The sequence below is a fragment of the Conger conger genome, chromosome 4, assembly GCF_963514075.1.
Source record: "Conger conger chromosome 4, fConCon1.1, whole genome shotgun sequence".
NCBI lineage: Eukaryota > Metazoa > Chordata > Actinopteri > Anguilliformes > Congridae > Conger > Conger conger.
In genome coordinates, this window is record NC_083763.1 from 10,509,108 (window position 1) to 10,533,146 (window position 24,039).

Genomic DNA, 24,039 nt, shown 5'->3' on the forward strand with positions numbered 1-24,039 from the left:
TGTTAATTGAACATTTGTGGCCGTTCTAATACCTTTTTGTTAGCTCACTGATTACACACCCTTCTCAGCTGGATATCAACCAAGATCCATGTGTGCAGGGTTCTATCGTGCAGATAATGATGACCTGTTCGAGTTCCATATCATGATGCTTGCTTAAAAAATATGTATATGCAACTAATTTGCATCCCTATAATTCACTTGACATTTTGTGGTCCCGATATCCAGACACAGTGAGTGTTTTATTTAAAGGATGATTACATTTATACTTTATTTTCCACTGTGTAGAATTTAAATGTATTGACCAAGGGCAGCAGTCAACGTGGGGGAGTATAACCTCGCTTGGTTTTCCTCCTACCTCTCTGGTCGCTCCTACCAGGTGACTTGGAGGGGCTCAGTCTCTGACCCTCACCCCCTACAAACTGGAGTCCGGCAGGGCTCAGTTCTTGGGCCTCTCCTCTTCTCGCTATACACCATGTCTCTTGGTTCTGTTATCTCTTCCCATGGCTTTTCTTATCACTCTTACGCTGATGACACCCAACTCTTAATTTCCTTCCACCCCGACACCCAAGTCACCACACAGATCTCTGCCTGCTTGGCTGATATCTCTGCGTGGATGACTTCCCACCACCTGAAGCTCAACCTTGCCAAAACTGAGCTTCTCTACATCCCTGCTAAGTCCTCTCCGTCAATTGACCTCTCACTGACTGTTGAGGACTTTGTAGTTTCCTCCTCCCGTACGGGAAAGAATCTTGGGGTGACTCTTGATAACTGCCTCACCCTGGCTCCACAAGTATCCTCCACTGCCAGAACCTGCAGGTTCTTTCTGTATAATATACGCTGTATCCGTCATCTCCTGACGGAGAAAGCCACCCAGCTCCTAGTCCAGGCCCTCGTCATTTCCCGCCTGGATTACTGCAACTCCCTCCTAGCCGGTCTCCCAGCGTGTGCCATCAAGCCCCTCCACGCTGCAGCCCGCCTGATCACCAATCAGCCCATGTCGGCTCATGTCACCCCGCTTCTCATTGGCCTCCACTGGCTTCCTATTGCCGCACGCATCCGATTCAAGGCCCTAGTGTTGGCATTTCAGGCTGCTAAGGGGACTTCCCCACCTTACATTTACTTACCTTACGCGTTCACGCCTGTTTTCCGTTCTGGTTCCTCAGTGGTGGAATGACTTGCCTACCACTGTCAGGACAGCAGAATCCCGCCCCCTATTTCGATGCAGACTAAAAACACACCTTTTCAAACTCTACCTTAGTTCACCCTCCTGATTTCCCCCGCCCCCCCTTTCTGATATCCCTATTCTCCTTGTCTAACCCAAAAAAAAAAAAAAAAAAACAATAATTGCACTTCCATGTGTAATTCCATGTGTATTTTCCGAGTTACGGATGTGATGCTTTGACTTGTGGAAGAACCTATGCACTTGTATGTCGCTTTGGATTAAAAGCGTCTGCCAAATGACAAAAATGTAAATGTAAATAAACATGCTCTAGTTGCAAGATCTATTCCTTCTGTCCCAGACCAACAAGTATTGTGAATGGCAGGGAGGCTAAGCCACACTGGAGACTACACATGATCTCTGTAAGATCTCAGAAAGGAACAAGCACATCCGTGCGGCCTTTGGTCGTGACTGTGGCGCGCATTTCTGAAAGTCAAACCGGGCTGTACTGAGTATACAAGTGCAGAGATACAAGTGAGTGAAATGCACCCTCCATAAGCACTCTTTGTATGGTCCATTATAACATGCTGACTCACATGCTGATCTCACGGGAATATAACTCTTATGCAACACACCATAGAATCAATATTAGTAAATCAGTGCATTTGTGTCCCATGTTTACTGTGATGCAAGTACAGAATTTGCCTTCAAGTAGGTCTCAATTTTGGCAAATTGATGCCATCTTGTGGTCCGTTTGATGTATTACTTAATTCCACTTCCAATAACTCACATTCCCCCTCTGCTGGACATGTTGTATGATTATTTTTCATGAAGTATACCAGTGGGGACCAACCCTGTTCCTGTAGATCTACCATCCTGTTGGTTTTCACTCCAACCCTAACAAAGCACACATACAAGAGCAAGACATTTGCATTGAGCTGCTAATTAGTAGAGTCAGGTGTTTCAAATTATGGTTGAAATGAAAACCTACAGGATGGTAGATCTCCAGGACCATGGTTGAAATGAAAACCTACAGGATGGTAGATCTCCAGGAACAGGGTTGAAATGAAAACCTAAAGGATGGTAGATCTCCAGGACCATGGTTGAAATGAAAACCTACAGGATGGTAGATCTCCAGGACCAGGGTTGAAATGAAAACCTACAAGATGGTAGATCCCCAGGAACAGGGTTGGTGACCCCTGAAGCACACAGAAGCATTATTACTCAGGTAATACAGCTTACCATCTTCACCCGTAGGCAAAATTCTGAATAAAAAATGCAGCTGGGCAACTCCACGGTAACTGACATTACATCTGCTGGATATCTGGGCGACAAAGCCCAATACAGACACATAAGAGACTGACATATGCTTTTATAACCCTCAGGTGTCGATACCTCTCATCAGTCTCTATTATGTAGCTGTATTGGGATTTACCACCCAAATATCCAGCAGTTGTAACGTCAGTTACCCTGAAAATGCCCAGATAGATCAAATATGACACGTAGAGTCCCAAACTTGAATTGCTTGGATATTGAATTGGTGGAAATATGGTTTTGATTTGATTTGCTTTGTTTACTTCATGCCCCAGGTTGGAATAGGGACCCAGAACAGGGGCAGTCATCCAAGTGTGCCACAGCTATAAGTGATGGTTACTGTTTCCACCAATGTCTGGCACGTAGATGTTTCATGGGGAACTTCACAGTTCCACCTCCTCTTCCTGTGTGAGACCACGGGCCTCCAGCCTCCTCAGGCAGCGCAGGGAGGTGCTCATCATCGCAAAAAGTTCATCATTGTAAAAAGTATCACGCAGTTGTAATCCCGCTCATTTCCTCCACACTTAGCATCAGCAGGACCACTCAGCTCTCCCAGACACCATGGCTGCTGTGCCTCTGTTCCTGCTCACGACTCTCCTGCCCCTGCTGGTGCTCACCGGTAAGACCGCTCTCTCTCTCTCTGTCTTCCTCTCTCTCTCTCTCTCTCTCTCTCTCTCTCTCTCTCTGTCTCTCCCTCTCTCTGCGGAATGTATCATTTTGATGTATAAGTTTTAACTTGTAAATGTATAAACATGCTCATGCTCATTGGCTGAACCTTCCTTCTGTCCCAGCCCAACAGGACTCTAGCATTGTGAATGGCCGGGAGGCTAAGCCACACTCCAGACCTTACATGGTCTCTGTGCAGCAAAATAAAAGGCACAAATGTGGTGGTTTCCTGGTGTCCGACTCCTTCGTAATGACTGCAGCACATTGCCTGACATGGTAAGACCTCCCGTTGAGCTGGGTTATTATTACCAACAGTGTAAACACAAGTGTACGAATGTCAAAAGGTGAAAAAGGTTACTTGATGTTGTGGCAATGAAACATTTGGATACATGGATGAAGTACACATAAGGTGAAGTTAATACCCAGCTGTTTCTTTTGCAAAGGCGACAGAACTTGACAGTTCTGCTCGGTGCCCATGACATTTCTGAGAATCAAAAGTCAAACAGGGCTGAAGTGAAGTTTTACCACATCCACCCTGGGTTTGAAGCTGATACACTGAAGAATGACATCATGCTGTTGCAGGTATGGAGAATACAAGTCAGTCTCCAGGCATCTGTCAGGTATGAGTAAAAAACTGTCTGTTTTTCATTCAATACAGAATCAATTATATTTTGATATTTGCATCAGCAACATATTGTTTTTTTAATTGCAGGGGGATTCTGGAGGTCCTCTGGTGTGTAAGGGCACAGCGGTGGGAATTGTGTCCTTCAATGACTACGGAAACTGCAATAAACCTGAAAAACCGAATGTTTACACTCGGATATCCAAATACCTGTCCTGGGTCAAATGTATCATAAGCAGTGTAAACTGAGCCACAGATAAAATGCAAACCCATTGTTTAAATTCTGCAATTAAAGCGCATCATGAACAATATATGATACATGCATTTGATTTTGTTCCGGATGTGTGTTTGGGGGAGATGGAGGTTGGGGGTGGGGGTAATGATATTCCATACATTATTTTTCATGGTTTCAGAAAACTTCATTGCTAGAATAAAGAGCAGAAGCTAATTGTGTAAACCAGTACCTCCTTCTGAGAAAGCCTTCTGCATCAGGCCACATTATTACTAATCTGCCTGTAGTGGAAAAAAAAGTGGTTTGCCGATTCGAGTCACACCACAGCTGATGACAGATGGGGGTCTGCAGATAGAAATAATGATTAACACTTTCTGCTGCAGAGGTGAGAGAGAGAGAGAGAGAGAGAGAGAGAGAGAGAGAGAGAGGGAGAGAGAGAGAGAGAGAGGGAGAGAGAGACAGGGAGAGAGAGAGAGAGCAGAGCCTGCTGTGAATGACACAACGTGCCACACACCTCCACCATCAGAATACAAATTGAATTGGAGTACAGAACTAAAAGAATATGGACTAATATATCCACAATATTAAATGAACGGAGGCTACACTAGATGAAGTACACTATGTGTTACGGTGCGTATACAGTACTGAACAACAAAGGCATGCCAAGTTTAGACCACCACCTGTTACACAGCACCTTCAACAAGATGTATCACAGACCAGAATCTCTGAACATTTTGCTGAGACAGATAGTCTAAATCCATCCATCCATCCATTATCTTAACCCACTTATCCTGAACAGGGTCGCAGGGGGGCTGGAGCCTATCCCAGCATACATTGGGCGAAAGGCAGGAATACACCCTGGACAGGTCGCCAGTCCATCGCAGGGCACACACCCCATTCACTCACACACTCATACCCACAGGCAATTTAGACTCTCCAATCAGCCTAACTCTACATGAAACTGGAGTACCCGGAGGAAACCCACGCAAACACGGGGAGAACATGCAAATTCCACACACAGAGGCTCCGGTCGACGGGGATTCGAACCCAGGACCTCCTTGCTGTGAAGCGGCAGTGCTACCCACTGCACCATCCGTGCCGCCCGGATAGTCTAAATCAAGTGGTGTAATGAAAATAATAAAACAAGATAAATAAAAAGGAATTTGCAAGTGGGATGATGGGATTATAAAAACCGTCACCATAAGAACATTAAATGAACAGTTCATCATGCGTAAAAAAGTATTTATTAATTGTTGATAACGCCATGATAATGTACAGGGAAAACCTTGCATTGCTTTACATGCTGGAAAGTTCAATTCCTAGTGTTCACATCGTCCAAATATAATCCTTTATCGCCACACCTTGAATAGTGCATAGTTCCAGGGTCAGTCACTCATTCTGTAACACATTTATTCATCACAGTTCTCCACCACAGTCATTCCCTCCTTGTGTGCGTCTTGGAGTGAAAAAGTTTCCCTTGCATACAAAAGGCCATCCCTATACCCCAGCTGATTATAGCCAGATCTTTGACTTATGACCAAAAAGGGGATTAATGTGTGCCAGGAAAACATTCCACACACTATTGCACCACCACCACTGGCAGTCTGTACCTTTGACACCATGCAGGATGGAGCCATGGGATTGCATGTCCCCCTGTGAGGACTTTGCTGTCACAGGGGGACTATGGAACTGCCAGTCTGCCACTCGGAAGGCTGACTTCATCCCCGCATATGCCTCCCTCCGGTCCCTACAATTCCTTGCCCCAACGGAGAGCTGGATCACACCTGACAACACTGCCACTCCCGTTGACCTCTCATCCTCCTTCTCCTTCTCGCACACTCCCCGGCCTTCCGGCCGTGGCGGTGGTACTGGTCTTTTAATTTCCCCCTCATGGAAATTCTCTGTTCTCCCCCTCTCTGACCTGACCATATCCACTTTTGAATTCCATTCTGTTGCAGTATCCTACCCTACTAACCTTTTCATTGCAGTTATCTATCGTCCTCCAGGGCCCCTGGGAAACTTCCTTGATGAGCTAGACACCCTTCTCAGCTCCTTCCCTGAGGATGGCACTGTGGATCACTCCATCCTCCTGTCCGCCCTGTCAGCAACGGGCATCTGTGGCACAGCCCTGGACTGGATTGAGTCCTACCTCTCTGGTCGCTCCTTCCAGGTTGCCTGGGCTGGTACGGTATCGGCACCTCGGGCCCTTGCCACAGGAGTTCCCCAGGGCTCAGTCCTAGGCCCGCTTCTTTTTTCTCTTTACACTCGTTCCCTTGGCACTGTGATCACTGCACATGGGCTATCCTACCACTGCTATGCGGACGATACCCAACTCTTCATCTCATTCCCACCATCTGATGCACAGGTTTCTGCCCGTATCTCTGCTTGCCTGAGTGACATCCAGAGCTGGATGGACAACCACCATCTAAAGCTCAACCCAGGTAAGACTGAAATGATATTCATCCCTGCTAATATCTCTCCCCATCTGGATCTCTCCATTTCCCTTGGGGATACCACATTCACGCCATCATCCAGGGCAAGGAACCTCGGCGTGGTGATGGACAGCAGACTGTCCCTTTCCGAGAACATTGCGGCGGTGACCCGGTCATGCAGGTTCTTCCTATACAACATACGAAGAATCCGCACCTTTCTCACCCCCTACTCAACCGAGGTCCTGGTCCAAGCGATGGTTCTGTCCCGCCTGGACTACTGCGATTCCCTCTTGGCTGGCCTCCCAGCGTCCGCCATCAGACCCCTCCAACTTATCCAGAATGCAGCAGCTGGTCTGGTCTTCAACCTTCCCAAATACTCACACGTCATCCCCCTGCTTACTTCCCTCCACTGGCTGCATGTCATGGCTCGCATCAAATTCAAAACATTGGTGCTAGCCTTCCAAGCAGTTAAGGGGTCTTCCCCATCTTACCTACAAAAACTCATCAGACCCTACACCCCTGCCAGACCTCTTCGTTCAGCCTCCACAGGCCGCTTGGCACCTCCCCCTCTCCGAACCTCCACCTCACGCTCACGACTAATGTCTGCTCTGGCTCCACGGTGGTGGAACGAACTCCCCGTTGAGGTCAGAACTGTGGAATCGCTCCCCACCTTCAAGCGCAAACTGAAGATGCACCTCTTCAAGCAGCACCTCTCCCCGTCCCTCCCTACCTCCCTGTGAACCTTAATTTTTGTCTTTGTGATTTACTTTGTGTTTCAGTATTTTTAGTTGGCTAGGTAACCAGTATTTGGATAGTTAAGTTTGGTCACTTTTGCTTTGTTGTTTGTTTGTTTAAAAAAAAATGGCCTTGGTCCTTATCTTTGTTGTATGGGTAGCAATTGAAATTGTACTTCCCTCTAGGGCCTTTCACCGCACTTATACCTGGTTATGGGTATGCACTTTGTTGTACGCCGCTCTGGATAAGAGCCTCTGCCAAATGCCAATGATGTAATGTAATGCATGTGGCAGCAGACATTCGTCAGACCAGGGAATGTGTTTCCAATCTTCAAGAGTCCAGTTTTGGTAGTCATGTGCTCACTGTAGCCTCATCTTCCTGTTTTTAGCTGACAGAAGTGAAACCCAGTGTTGTCTTCTCTGCCATAGCCCATCTGCTTCAAGGTTTGATGCTTTGTGTGTTCAGAGCTGCCCTCATGCACTGCTGTTCAAACAGCTGTTAATGGAACATGTGTGGCCTTTCTAATGCCTTTTTGTTAGCTCACTGATTACACACCCTTCACAGCTGGATATCAACCACGATCCATGTGCGCAGGGTTCAATCGTGCAGATAATGATGACCTGTTCGAGTTCCATAGCATGATGCTTGCTTAAAAAATATGTTTATGCAACTAATTTGCATCCCTACAATTCACTTGACATTTTGTGGTGCCGATATCCAGACACAGTGAGTGCTTTATTTAAAGGATGATTACATTTATACTTTATTTTCCACTGTGTAGAATTTAAATGTATTGACCAAGGGCAGCAGTCAACGTGGGGGAGTATAAACATGCTCTAGTTGCGAGATCTATTCCTTCTGTACCTGACCAACAAGTATTGTGAATGGCAGGGAGGCTAAGCCACACTGGAGACTACACATGATCTCTGTAAGATCTCAGAAAGGAAAAAGCACATCCGTGCGGCCTTTGGTCATGACTGTGGCGCGCATTACTGAAAGTCAAACCGGGCTGTACTGAGTATACAAGTGCAGAGATACAAGTGAGTGAAATGCACCCTCCATAAGCACTCTCTGTATGGTCCATTATAACATGCTGACTCTCATGCTGATCTCACAGGAATATAACTCTTATAAAACACACCATAGAATCAATATTAGTAAATCAGTGCATTTGTGTACCATGTTTACTGTGATGTAAGTACAGAATTTGCCTTCAAGTAGGTCTCAATTTTGGCAAATTGATGCCATCTTGTGGTCCGTTTGATGTATTACTTAATTCCACTTCAAATAACTCACATTCCCCCTCTGCTGGACATGTTGTATGATTGTTTTTCATGAAGTATACCAGTGGGGACCAACCCTGTTCCTGTAGATCTACCATCCTGTTGGTTTTCACTCCAACCCTAATAAAGCACACATACAAGAGCAAGACATTTGCATTGAGCTGCTAATTAGTAGAGTCAGGTGTGTCAAATTATGGTTGAAATGAAAACCTACAGGATGGTAGATCTCCAGGACCATGGTTGAAATGAAAACCTACAGGATGGTAGATCTCCAGGAACAGGTTTGAAATGAAAACCTACAGGATGGCAGATCTCCAGGACCATGGTTGAAATGAAAACCTACAGGATGGTAGATCTCCAGGACCAGGGTTGAAATGAAAACCTACGAGATGGTAGATCTCCAGGAACAGGGTTGGTGACCCCTGAAGCACACAGAAGCATTATTGTTCAGGTAATGCAACTTAGCATCTTCACCTGTAGGCAAAATGATGAATAAAAAATGCAGCTGGGCAACTCCACGGTAACTGACATTACATCTGCTGGATATCTGGGCGACAAAGCCCAATACAGACACATAAGAGACTGACATATGCTTTTATAACCCTCAGGTGTCGACAACTCTCATCAGTCTCTATTATGTAGCTGTATTGGGATTTACCACCCAAATATCCAGCAGTTCTAACGTCAGTTACCCTGAAAATGCCCAGATAGATCAAATATGACACGTAGAGTCCCAAACTTGAATTGCTTGGATATTGAATTGGTGGAAATATGGTTTTAGTTTGATTTGCTTCGTTTACTTCATGCCCCAGGTTGGAATAGGAACCCAGAACAGGGGCAGTCATCCAAGTGTGCCACAGCTATGATGGTTACTGTTTCCACCAATGTCTGGCACGTAGATGTTTCATGGGGAACTTCACAGCTCCACCTCCTCTTCCTGTGTGAGACCACAGGCCTCCAGCCTCCTCAGGCAGCGCAGGGAGGTGCTCATCATCGCAAAAAGTTCATCATTGTAAAAAGTATCACGCAGTTGTAATCCTGCTCATTTCTTCCACACTTAGCATCAGCAGGACCACTCAGCTCTCCCAGACACCATGGCTGCTGTGCCTCTGTTCCTGCTCACGACTCTCCTGCCCCTGCTGGTGCTCACCGGTAATACCGTTCTCTCTCTCTCTGTCTTCCTCTCTCTCTCTCTCTCTCTCCCTCTCTCGCTCTCTCTCTCTCTCCCTCTCTCTGTGGAATGTATCATTTTGATGTATAAGTTTTAACTTGTAAATGTATAAACATGCTCATGCTCATTGGCTGAACCTTCCTTCTGTCCCAGCCCAACAGGACTCTAGCATTGTGAATGGCCGGGAGGCTAAGCCACACTCCAGACCTTACATGGTCTCTGTGCAGGAAAATAAAAGCCACATCTGTGGTGGTTTCCTGGTGTCCGACTCCTTCGTAATGACTGCAGCACATTGCCTGACATGGTAAGACCTCCCGTTGAGCTGGGTTATTATTATCAACAGTGTAAACACAAGTGTACGAATGTCAAAAGGTGAAAAAGGTTACTTGATGCTGTGGCAATGAAACATTTGGATACATGGATGAAGTACACATAAGGTGAAGTTAACACCCAGCTCTTTGTTTTACAAAGGGGACAGAACTTGACAGTTCTGCTCGGTGCCCATGACATTTCTGAGAATCAAAAGTCAAACAGGGCTGAAGTGAAGTTTTACCACATCCACCCTGGGTTTGATGTTGATACACTGGAAAATGACATCATGCTGTTGCAGGTATGGAGAATACAAGTCAGTCTGAGTCAGTGAAGCCCACCATAAGCACACACCAGGTCATATGGTTCATGATGATGTGCAACCTGCAGAGTAGGTTGCCAGAAAACTGGCCTCATATTGAGTGTTGCGGTGGCTTATGTTGGCCAGGGTGTCTATGATTCACTTTCTCCCATAGAGTAGCACTATTTGTCATTGAGATATGCGTATGGCAGGTAATGTGACAGAGTCTGTATGGTGCATTGAAAGGGCACCATTAAATTTGCTCCCCTAAAATGGGGGGACTCAATATGAAAATCAGAATCTTAATCGTTGTTTCATTCATGTCTCATGTTTCATGTTTTATTTCAAATCCAATGTGCTGGAGGACAGAGCCAAAACAAAAATTGGTAGGTGAGATTTGAGATAACATTTGCACATCTTGGGCCCAATAGTGCACAAGATAACGGAAAACAGTTCAAGTTTTTAGGCAAAAACTCATCTGCTTTCGGCTTGATCTGGATTAATGTGAGCAGCTCCATTTGCTGTAGAACTGTGAGCGGTGCTGTGTCAGGGCTCTCATGACTGATTTATCTGTGTCTGGAGCAGCTCAAGACTGCAGTTAAGAAGACCAAAGAAGTGCAGTGGATCCCCCTCCCTAAGAAAGATAAGGACGTCAAGCCCAAAACAGTCTGCAGCGTGGCAGGATGGGGGGCAAACAAAACCAAAGGGTATGCAAGCCCACGCCTTCTGGAAGTCAACGTGACCGTTATGAACCGAAAGACATGCACAAAAGACTGGGTTCCGGATCCAATCACATCCAGGATGATCTGTGGAGCGTTAAACATCGACAATAAAGGCGCCTGTCAGGTATGTGTAAAAAACTGTCTGTTTTTCATTCAACACAGAATCAATTATATTTTGATATTTGCATCAGCAACATAATGTTTTTTTAATTGCAGGGGGATTCTGGAGGTCCTCTGGTGTGTAAGGGCACAGCGGTGGGAATTGCAATGAACCTAAAAGACCGAATGTCTACACTCAAATATCCAAATACCTGTCCTGGGTCAAATGTATCATAAGCAATGTAAACTGAGCCACAGATAAAATCCGAACCCATTGTTTAAATTCTGCAATTAAAGCACATCATGAACAATATATGATACATGCATTTGATTTTGTTCCGGATGTGTGTTTGGGGGAGATGGAGGTAGGGGGTGGGGGTAATGATATTCCATCCATTATTTTTCATGGTTTCAGAAAACTTCATTGTTAGAACGAAGAGTAGAAGCTAGTCGTGTAAACCAGCACCTCCTTCTGAGAAAGCCTTCTGCATCAGACCACATTATAACTAATCTGCCTGTAGCGGAAAAAAAAGTGGTTTGCCGACTCAAGTCACACCACAGCTGATGACCGATGGGGGTCTGCAGATAGAAATAATGATTAACACTTTCAGCTGCAGAGGTGAGAGAGAGAGAGAGAGAGAGAGAGAGAGAGAGAGAGAGAGAGAGAGAGGGAGAGAGAGAGAGAGAGAGAGAGAGAGAGAGAGCAGAGCCTGCTGTGAATGACACAACGTGCCACACACCTCCACCATCAGAATACAAATTGAATTGGAGTACAGAACTAAAAGAATATGGGCTAATATATCCACAGTATTAAATGAACAGAGGCTACACAAGATGAAGTACACTATGTGTTACAGTGCGCATTCAGTACTGAACAACAAAGGCATGCCAAGTTTAGACCACCACCTGTTACTCAGCACCTTCAACAAGCTGTATCACAGACCAGAATCTCTAACCATTCAGCTGAGACAGATAGTCTGAATCCATTCATCCATCCATTATCTTAACCCACTTATCCTCAACAGGGTTGCAGGGGGGCTGGAGCCTATCCCAGCATACATTGGGCGAAAGGCAGGAATACACCCTGGACAGGTCGCCAGTCAATCGCAGGGCACACACCCCATTCACTCACACACTCATACCCACAGGCAATTTAGACTCTCCAATCAGCCTAACTCTACATGAAACTGGAGTACCCGGAGGAAACCCACGCAAACACGGGGAGAACATGCAAATTCCACACACAGAGGCTCCGGCCGACGAAGATTCGAACCCAGGACCTCCTGGCTGTGAAGCGGCAGTGCTACCCACTGCACCATCCATGCCGCCCGGATAGTCTAAATCTAGCAGTGTAATGAAAATAATAAAACAAGATAAATAAAAAGAAATTTGCAAGTGGGATGATGGGATAATAAAAACCGTCACCATAAGAACATTAAATGAACAGTTCATCATGTGTAAAAAATAATTTATTCATTGTTGATAACGCCATGATAATGTACAGGGAAAACCTTGCATTGCTTTACATGCTGAAAAGTTCAATTCCTAGTGTTCACATAGTCCAAATATAATCTTTTATCCCCACACCTTGAATAGTGCATAGTTCCAGGGTCAGTTACTCATTCTGTAACATATTTATTCATCACAGTTCTCCATCACAGTCATTCCCTCCTCGTGTGCGTCTTGGAGTGAAAAAGTTTCCCTTGCATACAAAAGGCCATCCCTATACCCCAGCTGATTATAGCCAGATCTTTGACTTATGACCAAAAATGTTAAGGGGATTAATGTGTGCCAAGACAACATTCCCCACACTATTGCACCACCACTGGCAGTCTGTACCTTTGACACCATGCAGGATGGAGCCATGGATTCATGCTGTTATTCCAAATCCTGACCCTACCATCTGCATGTGGCAGCAGACATTCGTCAGACATGGGAATGTGTTTCCAATCTTCAACAGTCCAGTTTTGGTAGTCATGTGTCCACTGTAGCCTCATCTTCCTGTTCTTAGCAGACAGAAGTGAAACCCAGTGTTGTCTTTTCTGCCATAGCCCATCTGCTTCAAGGTTTGATGCTTTGTGTGTTCAGAGATGCCCTCCTGCACTGCTGTTCAAACAGCTGTTAATGGAACATGTGTGGCCTTTCTAATGCCTTTTTGTTAGCTCACTGATTACACACCCTTCACAGCTGGATATCAACCACGATCCATGTGCGCAGGGTTCAATCGTGCAGATAATGATGACCTGTTCGAGTTCCATAGCATGATGCTTGCTTAAAAAATATGTTTATGCAACTAATTTGCATCCCTACAATTCACTTGACATTTTGTGGTGCCGATATCCAGACACAGTGAGTGCTTTATTTAAAGGATGATTACATTTATACTTTATTTTCCACTGTGTAGAATTTAAATGTATTGACCAAGGGCAGCAGTCAACGTGGGGGAGTATAAACATGCTCTAGTTGCGAGATCTATTCCTTCTGTACCTGACCAACAAGTATTGTGAATGGCAGGGAGGCTAAGCCACACTGGAGACTACACATGATCTCTGTAAGATCTCAGAAAGGAACAAGCACATCCGTGCGGCCTTTGGTCATGACTGTGGCGCGCATTACTGAAAGTCAAACCGGGCTGTACTGAGTATACAAGTGCAGAGATACAAGTGAGTGAAATGCACCCTCCATAAGCACTCTCTGTATGGTCCATTATAACATGCTGACTCACATGCTGATCTCACAGGAATATAACTCTTATACAACACACCATATAATCAATATTAGTAAATCAGTGCATTTGTGTACCATGTTTACTGTGATGCAAGTACAGAATTTGCCTTCATGTAGGTCTCAATTTTGGCACATTGGTGCCATCTTGCGGTCTGTTTGATGTATTACTTAATTCCACTTCAAATAACTCACATTCCCCCTCTGCTGCACATTGTATGATTGTTTTTCATGAAGTATACCAGTGGGGACCAACCCTGTTCCTGTAGATCTACCATCCTGTTGGTTTTCACTCCAACCCTAACAAAGCACACATACAAGAGCAAGACATTTGCATTGAGCTGCTAATTAGTAGAGTCAGGTGTGTCAAATTATGGTTGAAATGAAAACCTACAGGATGGTAGATCTCCAGGACCATGGTTGAAATGAAAACCTACAGGATGGTAGATCTCCAGGAACAGGGTTGAAATGAAAACCTACAGGATGGCAGATCTCCAGGACCATGGTTGAAATTAAAACCTACAGGATGGTAGATCTCCAGGACCAGGGTTGAAATGAAAACCTACGAGATGGTAGATCTCCAGGAACAGGGTTGGTGACCCCTGAAGCACACAGAAGCATTATTGTTCAGGTAATGCAACTTAGCATCTTCACCTGTAGGCAAAATGATGAATAAAAAATGCAGCTGGGCAACTCCACGGTAACTGACATTACATCTGCTGGATATCTGGGCGACAAAGCCCAATACAGACACATAAGAGACTGACATATGCTTTTATAACCCTCCGGTGTCGATAACTCTCATCAGTCTCTATTATGTAGCTGTATTGGGATTTACCACCCAAATATCCAGCAGTTCTAACGTCAGTTACCCTGAAAATGCCCAGATAGATCAAATATGACACGTAGAGTCCCAAACTTGAATTGCTTGGATATTGAATTGGTGGAAATATGGTTTTAGTTTGATTTGCTTCGTTTACTTCATGCCCCAGGTTGAATAGGAACCCAGAACAGGGGCAGTCATCCAAGTGTGCCACAGCTATGATGGTTACTGTTTCCACCAATGTCTGGCACGTAGATGTTTCATGGGGAACTTCACAGCTCCACCTCCTCTTCCTGTGTGAGACCACAGGCCTCCAGCCTCCTCAGGCAGCGCAGGGAGGTGCTCATCATCGCAAAAAGTTCATCATTGTAAAAAGTATCACGCAGTTGTAATCCCGCTCATTTCTTCCACACTTAGCATCAGCAGGACCACTCAGCTCTCCCAGACACCATGGCTGCTGTGCCTCTGTTCCTGCTCACGACTCTCCTGCCCCTGCTGGTGCTCACCGGTAATACCGCTCTCTCTCTCTCTGTCTTCCTCTCTCTCTCTCTCTCTCTCTCCCTCTCTCGCTCTCTCTCTCTCCCTCTCTCTGTGGAATGTATCATTTTGATGTATAAGTTTTAACTTGTAAATGTATAAACATGCTCATGCTCATTGGCTGAACCTTCCTTCTGTCCCAGCCCAACAGGACTCTAGCATTGTGAATGGCCGGGAGGCTAAGCCACACTCCAGACCTTACATGGTCTCTGTGCAGGAAAATAAAAGCCACATCTGTGGTGGTTTCCTGGTGTCCGACTCCTTCGTAATGACTGCAGCACATTGCCTGACATGGTAAGACCTCCCATTGAGCTGGGTTAGTATTATCAACAGTGTAAACACAAGTGTACGAATGTCAAAAGGTGAAAAAGGTTACTTGATGCTGTGGCAATGAAACATTTGGATGAAGTACACATAAGGTGAAGTTAACACCCAGCTCTTTGTTTTACAAAGGGGACAGAACTTGACAGTTCTGCTCGGTGCCCATGACATTTCTGAGAATCAAAAGTCAAACAGGGCTGAAGTGAAGTTTTACCACATCCACCCTGGGTTTGATGTTGATACACTGGAAAATGACATCATGCTGTTGCAGGTATGGAGAATACAAGTCAGTCTGAGTCAGTGAAGCCCACCATAAGCACACACCAGGTCATATGGTTCATGATGATGTGCAACCTGCAGAGTAGGTTGCCAGAAAACTGGCCTCATATTGAGTGTTGCGGTGGCTTATGTTGGCCAGGGTGTCTATGATTCACTTTCTCCCATAGAGTAGCACTATTTGTCATTGAGATATGCGTATGGCAGGTAATGTGACAGAGTGTGTATGGTGCATTGAAAGGGCACCATTAAATTTGCTCCCCTAAAATGGGGGGACTGAGACGGGTGCGTGGGGGTTGGACCCAAAATGCACGACTCAGAAACAATAGTAATATAAAGACCCCTCAGGGCTTTATTCGGGACGAATCCCAGGAGAGTAGTCAACACAAGCAAAGTCCATACACGTAGATCCAGCCAAACAAATACAAAACAAACAAAAAGCACGGTGCCGAGGGAAGAGGCAATCTCGTAGTCGGTAGGCGTGCAGGGAGGTCCGGTAGCCGGAGAGCAGTCAGCGGGGCAGATGAACAGGCGGACGGCAGGCAGAGGCGTAGTCGTGGGCGAAGCGGGAGTCGAAACCATGAAACAATCAGCGGGGCAAAAGTACATAAACGGTAGGCGGGGACGTAGTCGAAAAACAAAACAAAGGTCACAAAACAGAAATCAATGGTCGATGGTCAGTAACAGGCGTGGATCGTAACGTGTAATCAAGACAGTAGTAATGCTCAAGAGTTGCGTGAAAAGACAGAGGCAGACAATTTCGCAGTGAACAGTTGCGCGACTGGGCTATAAATGCAGGTGTAGACAGGTGTAGACAATTAGTAAGAGCGTAGCAAGGAAATGGAAAACCGGTGCGATGGATGACAAGTTTAACAAGGAGATTAGTAATCGTTAGTAATAAACCTATCCTGCCCTAGCATTAGTAAATTAGTAAATGACATGCACGAGAAACGTAAGGTAACATGAACACATGATTAGTCTTGTTAGTTTCTACCCAATCCTGATCTAGCGTTAGTAGTTTTAGTAAATAGACAAATAGAACATAAGGGGAGTGAAGGACAGAACGAGAGAGAGAGAGAGAGAGAGAAGGCGGAACGCAAGGTTTGCGGAAAAACATGTAAAAGTGTATGCATAACAACGACCAGTTAACTAAACAATAAACATGCATCGAAACATAACACAAAGCGAAACTAAGACGATAATCACTCAACATAACCAGGTAATAAAATCGTACGATAACATAACTAAACATGACAAGAAAATAAATCGTAACGAAACATAACTAAACAACATGACGAACCTAGACAACATAATACATGATAAAACACTACGTGACTAAGACAACATGAATAAACATAAATCAACATAAAACATGGTGAGACAGACCTGAAACGTGACAGGGACTCAATATGAAAATCAGAATCATAATCGTTGTTTCATTCATGTCTCATGTTTCATGTTTTATTTCAAATCCAATGTGCTGGAGGACAGAGCCAAAACAAAAATTGGTAGGTGAGATTTGAGATAACATTTGCACATCTTGGGCCCAATAGTGCACAAGATAACGGAAAACAGTTCAAGTTTTTAGGCAAAAACTCATCTGCTTTCGGCTTGATCTGGATTAATGTGAGCAGCTCCATTTGCTGTAGAACTGTGAGCGGTGCTGTGTCAGGGCTCTCATGACTGATTTATCTGTGTCTGGAGCAGCTCAAGACTGCAGTTAAGAAGACCAAAGAAGTGCAGTGGATCCCACTCCTTAAGAAAGATAAGGACGTCAAGCCCAAAACAGTCTGCAGCGTGGCAGGATGGGGGGCAAACAAAACCAAAGGGTATGCAAGCCCACGCCTTCTGGAAGTCAACGTGACCGTTATGAACCGAAAGACATGCATAAAAGACTGGGTTCCGGATCCAATCACATCCAGGATGATCTGTGGAGCGTTAAACATCGACAATAAAGGCGCCTGTCAGGTATGTGTAAAAAACTGTCTGTTTTTCATTCAACACAGAATCAATTATATTTTGATATTTGCATCAGCAACATAATGTTTTTTTAATTGCAGGGGGATTCTGGAGGTCCTCTGGTGTGTAAGGGCACAGCGGTGGGAATTGCGTCCTTCAATGACGGAAACTGCAATGAACCTAAAAGACCGAATGTCTACACTCAAATATCCAAATACCTGTCCTGGGTCAAATGTATCATAAGCAGTGTAAACTGAGCCACAGATAAAATCCGAACCCATTGTTTAAATTCTGCAATTAAAGCACATCATGAACAATATATGATACATGCATTTGATTTTGTTCCGGATGTGTGTTTGGGGGAGATGGAGGTAGGGGGTGGGGGTAATGATATTCCATCCATTATTTTTCATGGTTTCAGAAAACTTCATTGTTAGAACGAAGAGTAGAAGCTAGTCGTGTAAACCAGCACCTCCTTCTGAGAAAGCCTTCTGCATCAGACCACATTATAACTAATCTGCCTGTAGCGGAAAAAAAAGTGGTTTGCCGACTCAAGTCACACCACAGCTGATGACCGATGGGGGTCTGCAGATAGAAATAATGATTAACACTTTCAGCTGCAGAGGTGAGAGAGAGAGAGAGAGAGAGAGAGGGAGAGGGAGAGAGAGAGAGAGAGCAGAGCCTGCTGTGAATGACACAACGTGCCACACACCTCCACCATCAGAATACAAATTGAATTGGAGTACAGAACTAAAAGAATATGGGCTAATATATCCACAATATTAAATGAACAGAGGCTACACAAGATGAAGTACACTATGTGTTACAGTGCGCATTCAGTACTGAACAACAAAGGCATGCCAAGTTTAGACCACCACCTGTTACTCAGCACCTTCAACAAGCTGTATCACAGACCAGAATCTCTAACCATTCAGCTGAGACAGATAGTCTGAATCCATCCATCCATCCATTATCTTAACCCACTTATCCTGAACAGGGTTGCAGGGGGGCTGGAGCCTATCCCAGCATACATTGGGCGAAAGGCAGGAAAACACCCTGGACAGGTCGCCAGTCAATCGCAGGGCACACACCCCATTCACTCACACACTCATACCCACAGGCAATTTAGACTCTCCAATCAGCCTAACTCTACATGAAACTGGAGTACCCGGAGGAAACCCACGCAAACACGGGGAGAACATGCAAATTCCACACACAGAGGCTCCGGCCGACGAAGATTCGAACCCAGGACCTCCTTGCTGTGAAGCGGCAGTGCTACCCACTGCACCATCCATGCCGCCCGGATAGTCTAAATCTAGCAGTGTAATGAAAATAATAAAACAAGATAAATAAAAAGAAATTTGCAAGTGGGATGATGGGATTATAAAAACCGTCACCATAAGAACATTAAATGAACAGTTCATCATGTGTAAAAAATTATTTATTCATTGTTGATAACGCCATGATAATGTACAGGGAAAACCTTGCATTGTTTTACATGCTGAAAAGTTCAATTCCTAGTGTTCACATAGTCCAAATATAATCCTTTATCCCCACACCTTGAATAGTGCATAGTTCCAGGGTCAGTTACTCATTCTGTAACATATTTATTCATCACAGTTCTCCATCACAGTCATTCCCTCCTTGTGTGCATCTTGGAGTGAAAAAGTTTCCCTTGCATACAAAAGGCCATCCCTATACCCCAGCTGATTATAGCCAGATCTTTGACTTATGACCAAAAATGTTAAGGGGATTAATGTGTGCCAAGACAACATTCCCCACACTATTGCACCACCACTGGCAGTCTGTACCTTTGACACCATGCAGGATGGAGCCATGGATTCATGCTGTTATTCCAAATCCTGACCCTACCATCTGCATGTGGCAGCAGACATTCGTCAGACCAGGGAATGTGTTTCCAATCTTCAACAGTCCAGTTTTGGTAGTCATGTGTCCACTGTAGCCTGATCTTCCTGTTCTTAGCAGACAGAAGTGAAACCCAGTGTTGTCTTTTCTGCCATAGCCCATCTGCTTCAAGATTTGATGCTTCGTGTGTTCAGAGATGCCCTCCCGCACTGCTGTTCAAACAGCTGTTAATTGAACATGTGTGGCCTTTCTAATGCCTTTTTGATAGCTCACTGATTACACACCCTTCACAGCTGGATATCAACCAAGATCCATGTGCGCAGGGTTCAATCGTGCAGATAATGATGACCTGTTCGAGTTCCATAGCATGATGCTTGCTTAAAAAATATGTTTATGCAACTAATTTGCATCCCTACAATTCACTTGACATTTTGTGGTGCCGATATCCAGACACAGTGAGTGCTTTATTTAAAGGATGATTACATTTATACTTTATTTTCCACTGTGTAGAATTTAAATGTATTGACCAAGGGCAGCAGTCAACGTGGGGGAGTATAAACATGCTCTAGTTGCGAGATCTATTCCTTCTGTACCTGACCAACAAGTATTGTGAATGGCAGGGAGGCTAAGCCACACTGGAGACTACACATGATCTCTGTAAGATCTCAGAAAGGAACAAGCACATCCGTGCGGCCATTGGTCATGACTGTGGCGCGCATTAATGAAAGTCAAACCGGGCTGTACTGAGTATACAAGTGCAGAGATACAAGTGAGTGAAATGCACCCTCCATAAGCACTCTCTGTATGGTCCATTATAACATGCTGACTCACATGCTGATCTCACAGGAATATAACTCTTATACAACACACCATAGAATCAATATTAGTAAATCAGTGCATTTGTGTACCATGTTTACTGTGATGCAAGTACAGAATTTGCCTTCATGTAGGTCTCAATTTTGGCACATTGGTGCCATCTTGCGGTCTGTTTGATGTATTACTTAATTCCACTTCAAATAACTCACATTCCCCCTCTGCTGCACATGTTGTATGATTGTTTTTCATGAAGTATACCAGTGGGGACCAACCCTGTTCCCGTAGATCTACCATCCTGTTGGTTTTCACTCCAACCCTAACAAAGCACACATACAAGAGCAAGACATTTGCATTGAGCTGCTAATTAGTAGAGTCAGGTGTGTCAAATTATGGTTGAAATGAAAACCTACAGGATGGTAGATCTCCAGGACCATGGTTGAAATGAAAACCTACAGGATGGTAGATCTCCAGGACCAGGGTTGAAATGAAAACCTACAAGATGGTAGATCTCCAGGAACAGGGTTGGTGACCCCTGAAGCACACAGAAGCATTATTGTTCAGGTAATGCAGCTTAGCATCTTCACCTGTAGGCAAAATTATGAATAAAAAATGCAGCTGGGTACCTCCACGGTAACTGACATTACATCTGCTGGATATCTGGGCGACAAAGCCCAATACAGACACATAAGAGACTGACATATGCTTTTATAACCCTCAGGTGTCGATAACTCTCATCAGTCTCTATTATGTAGCTGTATTGGGATTTACCACCCAAATATCCAGCAGTTCTAACGTCAGTTACCCTGAAAATGCCCAGATAGATCAAATATGACACGTAGAGTCCCAAACTTGAATTGCTTGGATATTGAATTGGTGGAAATATGGTTTTAATTTGATTTGCTTCGTTTACTTCATGCCCCAGGTTGGAATAGGGACCCAGAACAGGGAAAGTCATCCAAGTGTGCCACAGTTATAAGTGATGGTTACTGTTTCTACCAATGTCTGCCACGTAGATGTTTCATGGGGAACTTCACAGCTCCACCTCCTCTTCCTGTGTGAGACCACAGGCCTCCAGCCTCCTCAGGCAGCGCAGGGAGGTGCTCATCATCGCAAAAAGTTCATCATTGTTAAAAGTATCACGCAGTTGTAATCCCGCTCATTTCTTCCACACTTAGCATCAGCAGGACCACTCAGCTCTCTCAGACACCATGGCTACTGTGCCTCTGTTCCTGCTCACGACTCTCCTGCCCCTGCTGGTGCTCACCGGTAAGACCGCTCTCTCTCTCTCTGTCTTCCTCTCTCTCTCTCTCTCTCTCCCTCTCTCTGCGGAATGTATCATTTTGATGTATAAGTTTTAACTTGTAAATGTATAAACATGCTCATGCTCATTGGCTGAACCTGCCTTCTGTCCCAGCCCAACAGGACTCTAGCATTGTGAATGGCCGGGAGGCTAAGCCACACTCCAGACCTTACATGGTCTCTGTGCAGGAAAATAAAAGCCACATCTGTGGTGGTTTCCTGGTGTCCAAGTCTTTTGTCATGACTGCAGCACATTGCCTGACATGGTAAGACCTCCCGTTGAGCTGGGTTATTATTATCAACAGTGTAAACACAAGTGTACGAATGTCAAAAGGTGAAAAAGGTTACTTGATGCTGTGGCAATGAAACATTTGGATACATGGATGAAGTACACATAAGGTGAAGTTAATACCCAGCTGTTTCTTTTGCAAAGGGGACAGAACTTGACAGTTCTGCTCGGGGCCCATGACATTTCTGAGAATGAAAAGTCAAACAGGGCTGAAGTGAAGTTTTACCACATCCACCCTGGGTTTGAAGCTGATTCACTGGAGAATGACATCATGCTGTTGCAGGTATGGAGAATACAAGTCAGTCTGAGTCAGTGAAGCCCACCATAAGCACACACTAGGTCATACGGTTCATTATGATGTGTGACCTGCAGAGTAGGTGGCCAGACAACTAGCCTCATCTTGAATGTTGCGGAGGGCTTATGTTGGCCAGGGTGTCTATGATTCACTTTCTCCCATAGAGTAGCGCTATTTGTCACTGAGATATGCAGATCACAGGTAATGTGACAGAGTGTGAATGGTGCATTGAAAGGGCACCATTACATTTGCTCCCCTAAAATGGGGGGACTCAATATGAAAATCATAATCATAATCGTTGTTTCATTCATGTCTCATGTTTCATGTTTTATTTCAAATCCAATGTGCTGGAGGACAGAGCCAAAACAAAAATTGTGCATTGTATGCACTGTAGGTGAGATTTGAGATAACATTAGCACATCTTGGGCCCAATAGTGGACAAGACAACGGAAAACAGTCCAAGTTTTTAGGCAAAAACTCATCTGCTTTTGGCTTGATCTGGATTAATGTGTGCAGCTCCATTTGCTGTAGAACTGTGAGCGGTGCTGTGTCAGGGCTCTCATGACTGATCTCTCTGTGTCTGGAGCAGCTCAAGACTGCAGTTAAGAAGACCAAAGTAGTGCAGTGGATCCCCCTCCCTAAGAAAGATAAGGACGTCAAGCCCAAAACAGTCTGCAGCGTGGCAGGATGGGGGGCCAATAAAACCGAAGGGTATGAAAGCCCACGCCTTCTGGAAGTCGATGTCATTGTCACAGACCGAAAGATGTGCAGAACAAAATGGGGGAAGAAACCAATCACACCCAGGATGATGTGTGCAGGGGGAAGCGTTGGCAACAGAGGCTTCTGTCAGGTATGTGGAAAAAACTGCCTGTTTTTCATTCAGTACAGAAGCAATTATATTTTGATATATGCATCAGCAACAAATTGTTTTTTAAATTGCAGGGGGATTCTGGAGGTCCTCTGGTGTGTAAGGGCACAGCGGAGGGAATTGTGTCCTTCAATGAGGCCAGAAACTGCAATGAACCTAAAATACCAAATGTTTACACTCAAATATCAAAATACCTGTCCTGGGTCAAATGTATCATAAGCAGTGTAAAGTGAACCACAGTTAAAATGCGAACCCATTGTTTAAATACTGCAACTAAAGCGCATCATGAACAATATATGATCCATGCATTTGATTTGATCTCGATGTATGTTTGGGGGAGATGGAAGTGGTGGTGGGAGGGGGGGAGACTGAGGAGAGTGATTTCTATACATTATTTTTCATGGTATCAGAAAACCTCATTGCTAGAACGAAGAGCAGAATTCTAATTGTGTAAACCAGCACCTCCTTCCGAGAAGGCCTTCTGCATCAGACCACATTAAAACTAATCTGCCTGCAGTGGAAAAAAACGTGGTGTGCCGCTGGTTTGGTGACTGCTAGATGCACTCAAGTCACACCACAGCTGATGACAGATGGGGGTCTGCAGATAGAAATAATGATTAACACTTACCGCTGCAGAGAGAGAGAGAGAGAGAGAGAGAGAGAGAGAGAGAGAGAGAGAGAGAGAGAGAGAGAGAGAGAGAGAGAGAGAGAGAGAGAGAGAGAGAGAGAGAGAGAGAGAGAGAGAGAGAGAGAGAGAGAGAGAGAGAGAGAGAGCAGGGCCTGTTGTGGATGACACAGCTAAAGAAACAGCGTCTGCAAAGACCACCAGATATTACTCAGTGCCTTCAACAAGCTGTATCACAGACCAGAATCTCTGACCATTCGGCTGAGAGAACTAATTTGCATCCCTACAATTCACTT

General features: G+C 44.8%; 2 protein-coding genes and 1 pseudogene across 2 annotated transcripts; all 3 read left to right on the forward strand.

Annotated features, from left to right (window-relative positions):
* Positions 1 to 3,034: 3,034 nt before the first annotated feature.
* LOC133126027 (tryptase-2-like) lies at positions 3,035 to 4,010 on the forward strand. Its single transcript, XM_061237826.1, has 4 exons — positions 3,035 to 3,092; positions 3,265 to 3,415; positions 3,583 to 3,721; positions 3,852 to 4,010. Exons 1-4 carry the CDS (start codon positions 3,035 to 3,037, stop codon positions 4,008 to 4,010), a joined length of 507 nt encoding a protein of 168 aa, XP_061093810.1.
* Positions 4,011 to 9,537: 5,527 nt separating this feature from the next.
* Positions 9,538 to 11,296, forward strand: LOC133126028 (mast cell protease 1A-like; annotated as a pseudogene).
* Positions 11,297 to 15,042: 3,746 nt separating this feature from the next.
* On the forward strand, positions 15,043 to 23,431 carry LOC133126029 (transmembrane protease serine 9-like). Its single transcript, XM_061237827.1, has 10 exons — positions 15,043 to 15,100; positions 15,273 to 15,423; positions 15,583 to 15,721; positions 17,434 to 17,694; positions 17,787 to 17,933; positions 21,543 to 21,633; positions 21,782 to 21,932; positions 22,100 to 22,238; positions 22,840 to 23,100; positions 23,193 to 23,431. Exons 1-10 carry the CDS (start codon positions 15,043 to 15,045, stop codon positions 23,349 to 23,351), a joined length of 1,557 nt encoding a protein of 518 aa, XP_061093811.1. The 3' UTR covers positions 23,352 to 23,431.
* Positions 23,432 to 24,039: the final 608 nt, after the last annotated feature.

Excerpts from the sequence above, each read along its gene's own strand:
- LOC133126027 (XM_061237826.1), top strand. The coding sequence starts at position 3,035 with ATGGCTGCTGTGCCTCTGTTCCTGCTCACGACTCTCCTGCCCCTGCTG. Across the intron at positions 3,093-3,264 it reads GCCCCTGCTGGTGCTCACCG|CCCAACAGGACTCTAGCATT; the intron begins GTAAGACCGCTC and ends CTTCTGTCCCAG. Across the intron at positions 3,722-3,851 it reads ATGACATCATGCTGTTGCAG|GGGGATTCTGGAGGTCCTCT; the intron begins GTATGGAGAATA and ends TTTTAATTGCAG.
- LOC133126029 (XM_061237827.1), top strand. The coding sequence starts at position 15,043 with ATGGCTGCTGTGCCTCTGTTCCTGCTCACGACTCTCCTGCCCCTGCTG. Across the intron at positions 17,934-21,542 it reads TCAAATGTATCATAAGCAGT|CATCAGCAGGACCACTCAGC; the intron begins GTAAACTGAGCC and ends TTCCACACTTAG. Across the intron at positions 21,933-22,099 it reads GCAGCACATTGCCTGACATG|GGGACAGAACTTGACAGTTC; the intron begins GTAAGACCTCCC and ends TCTTTTGCAAAG.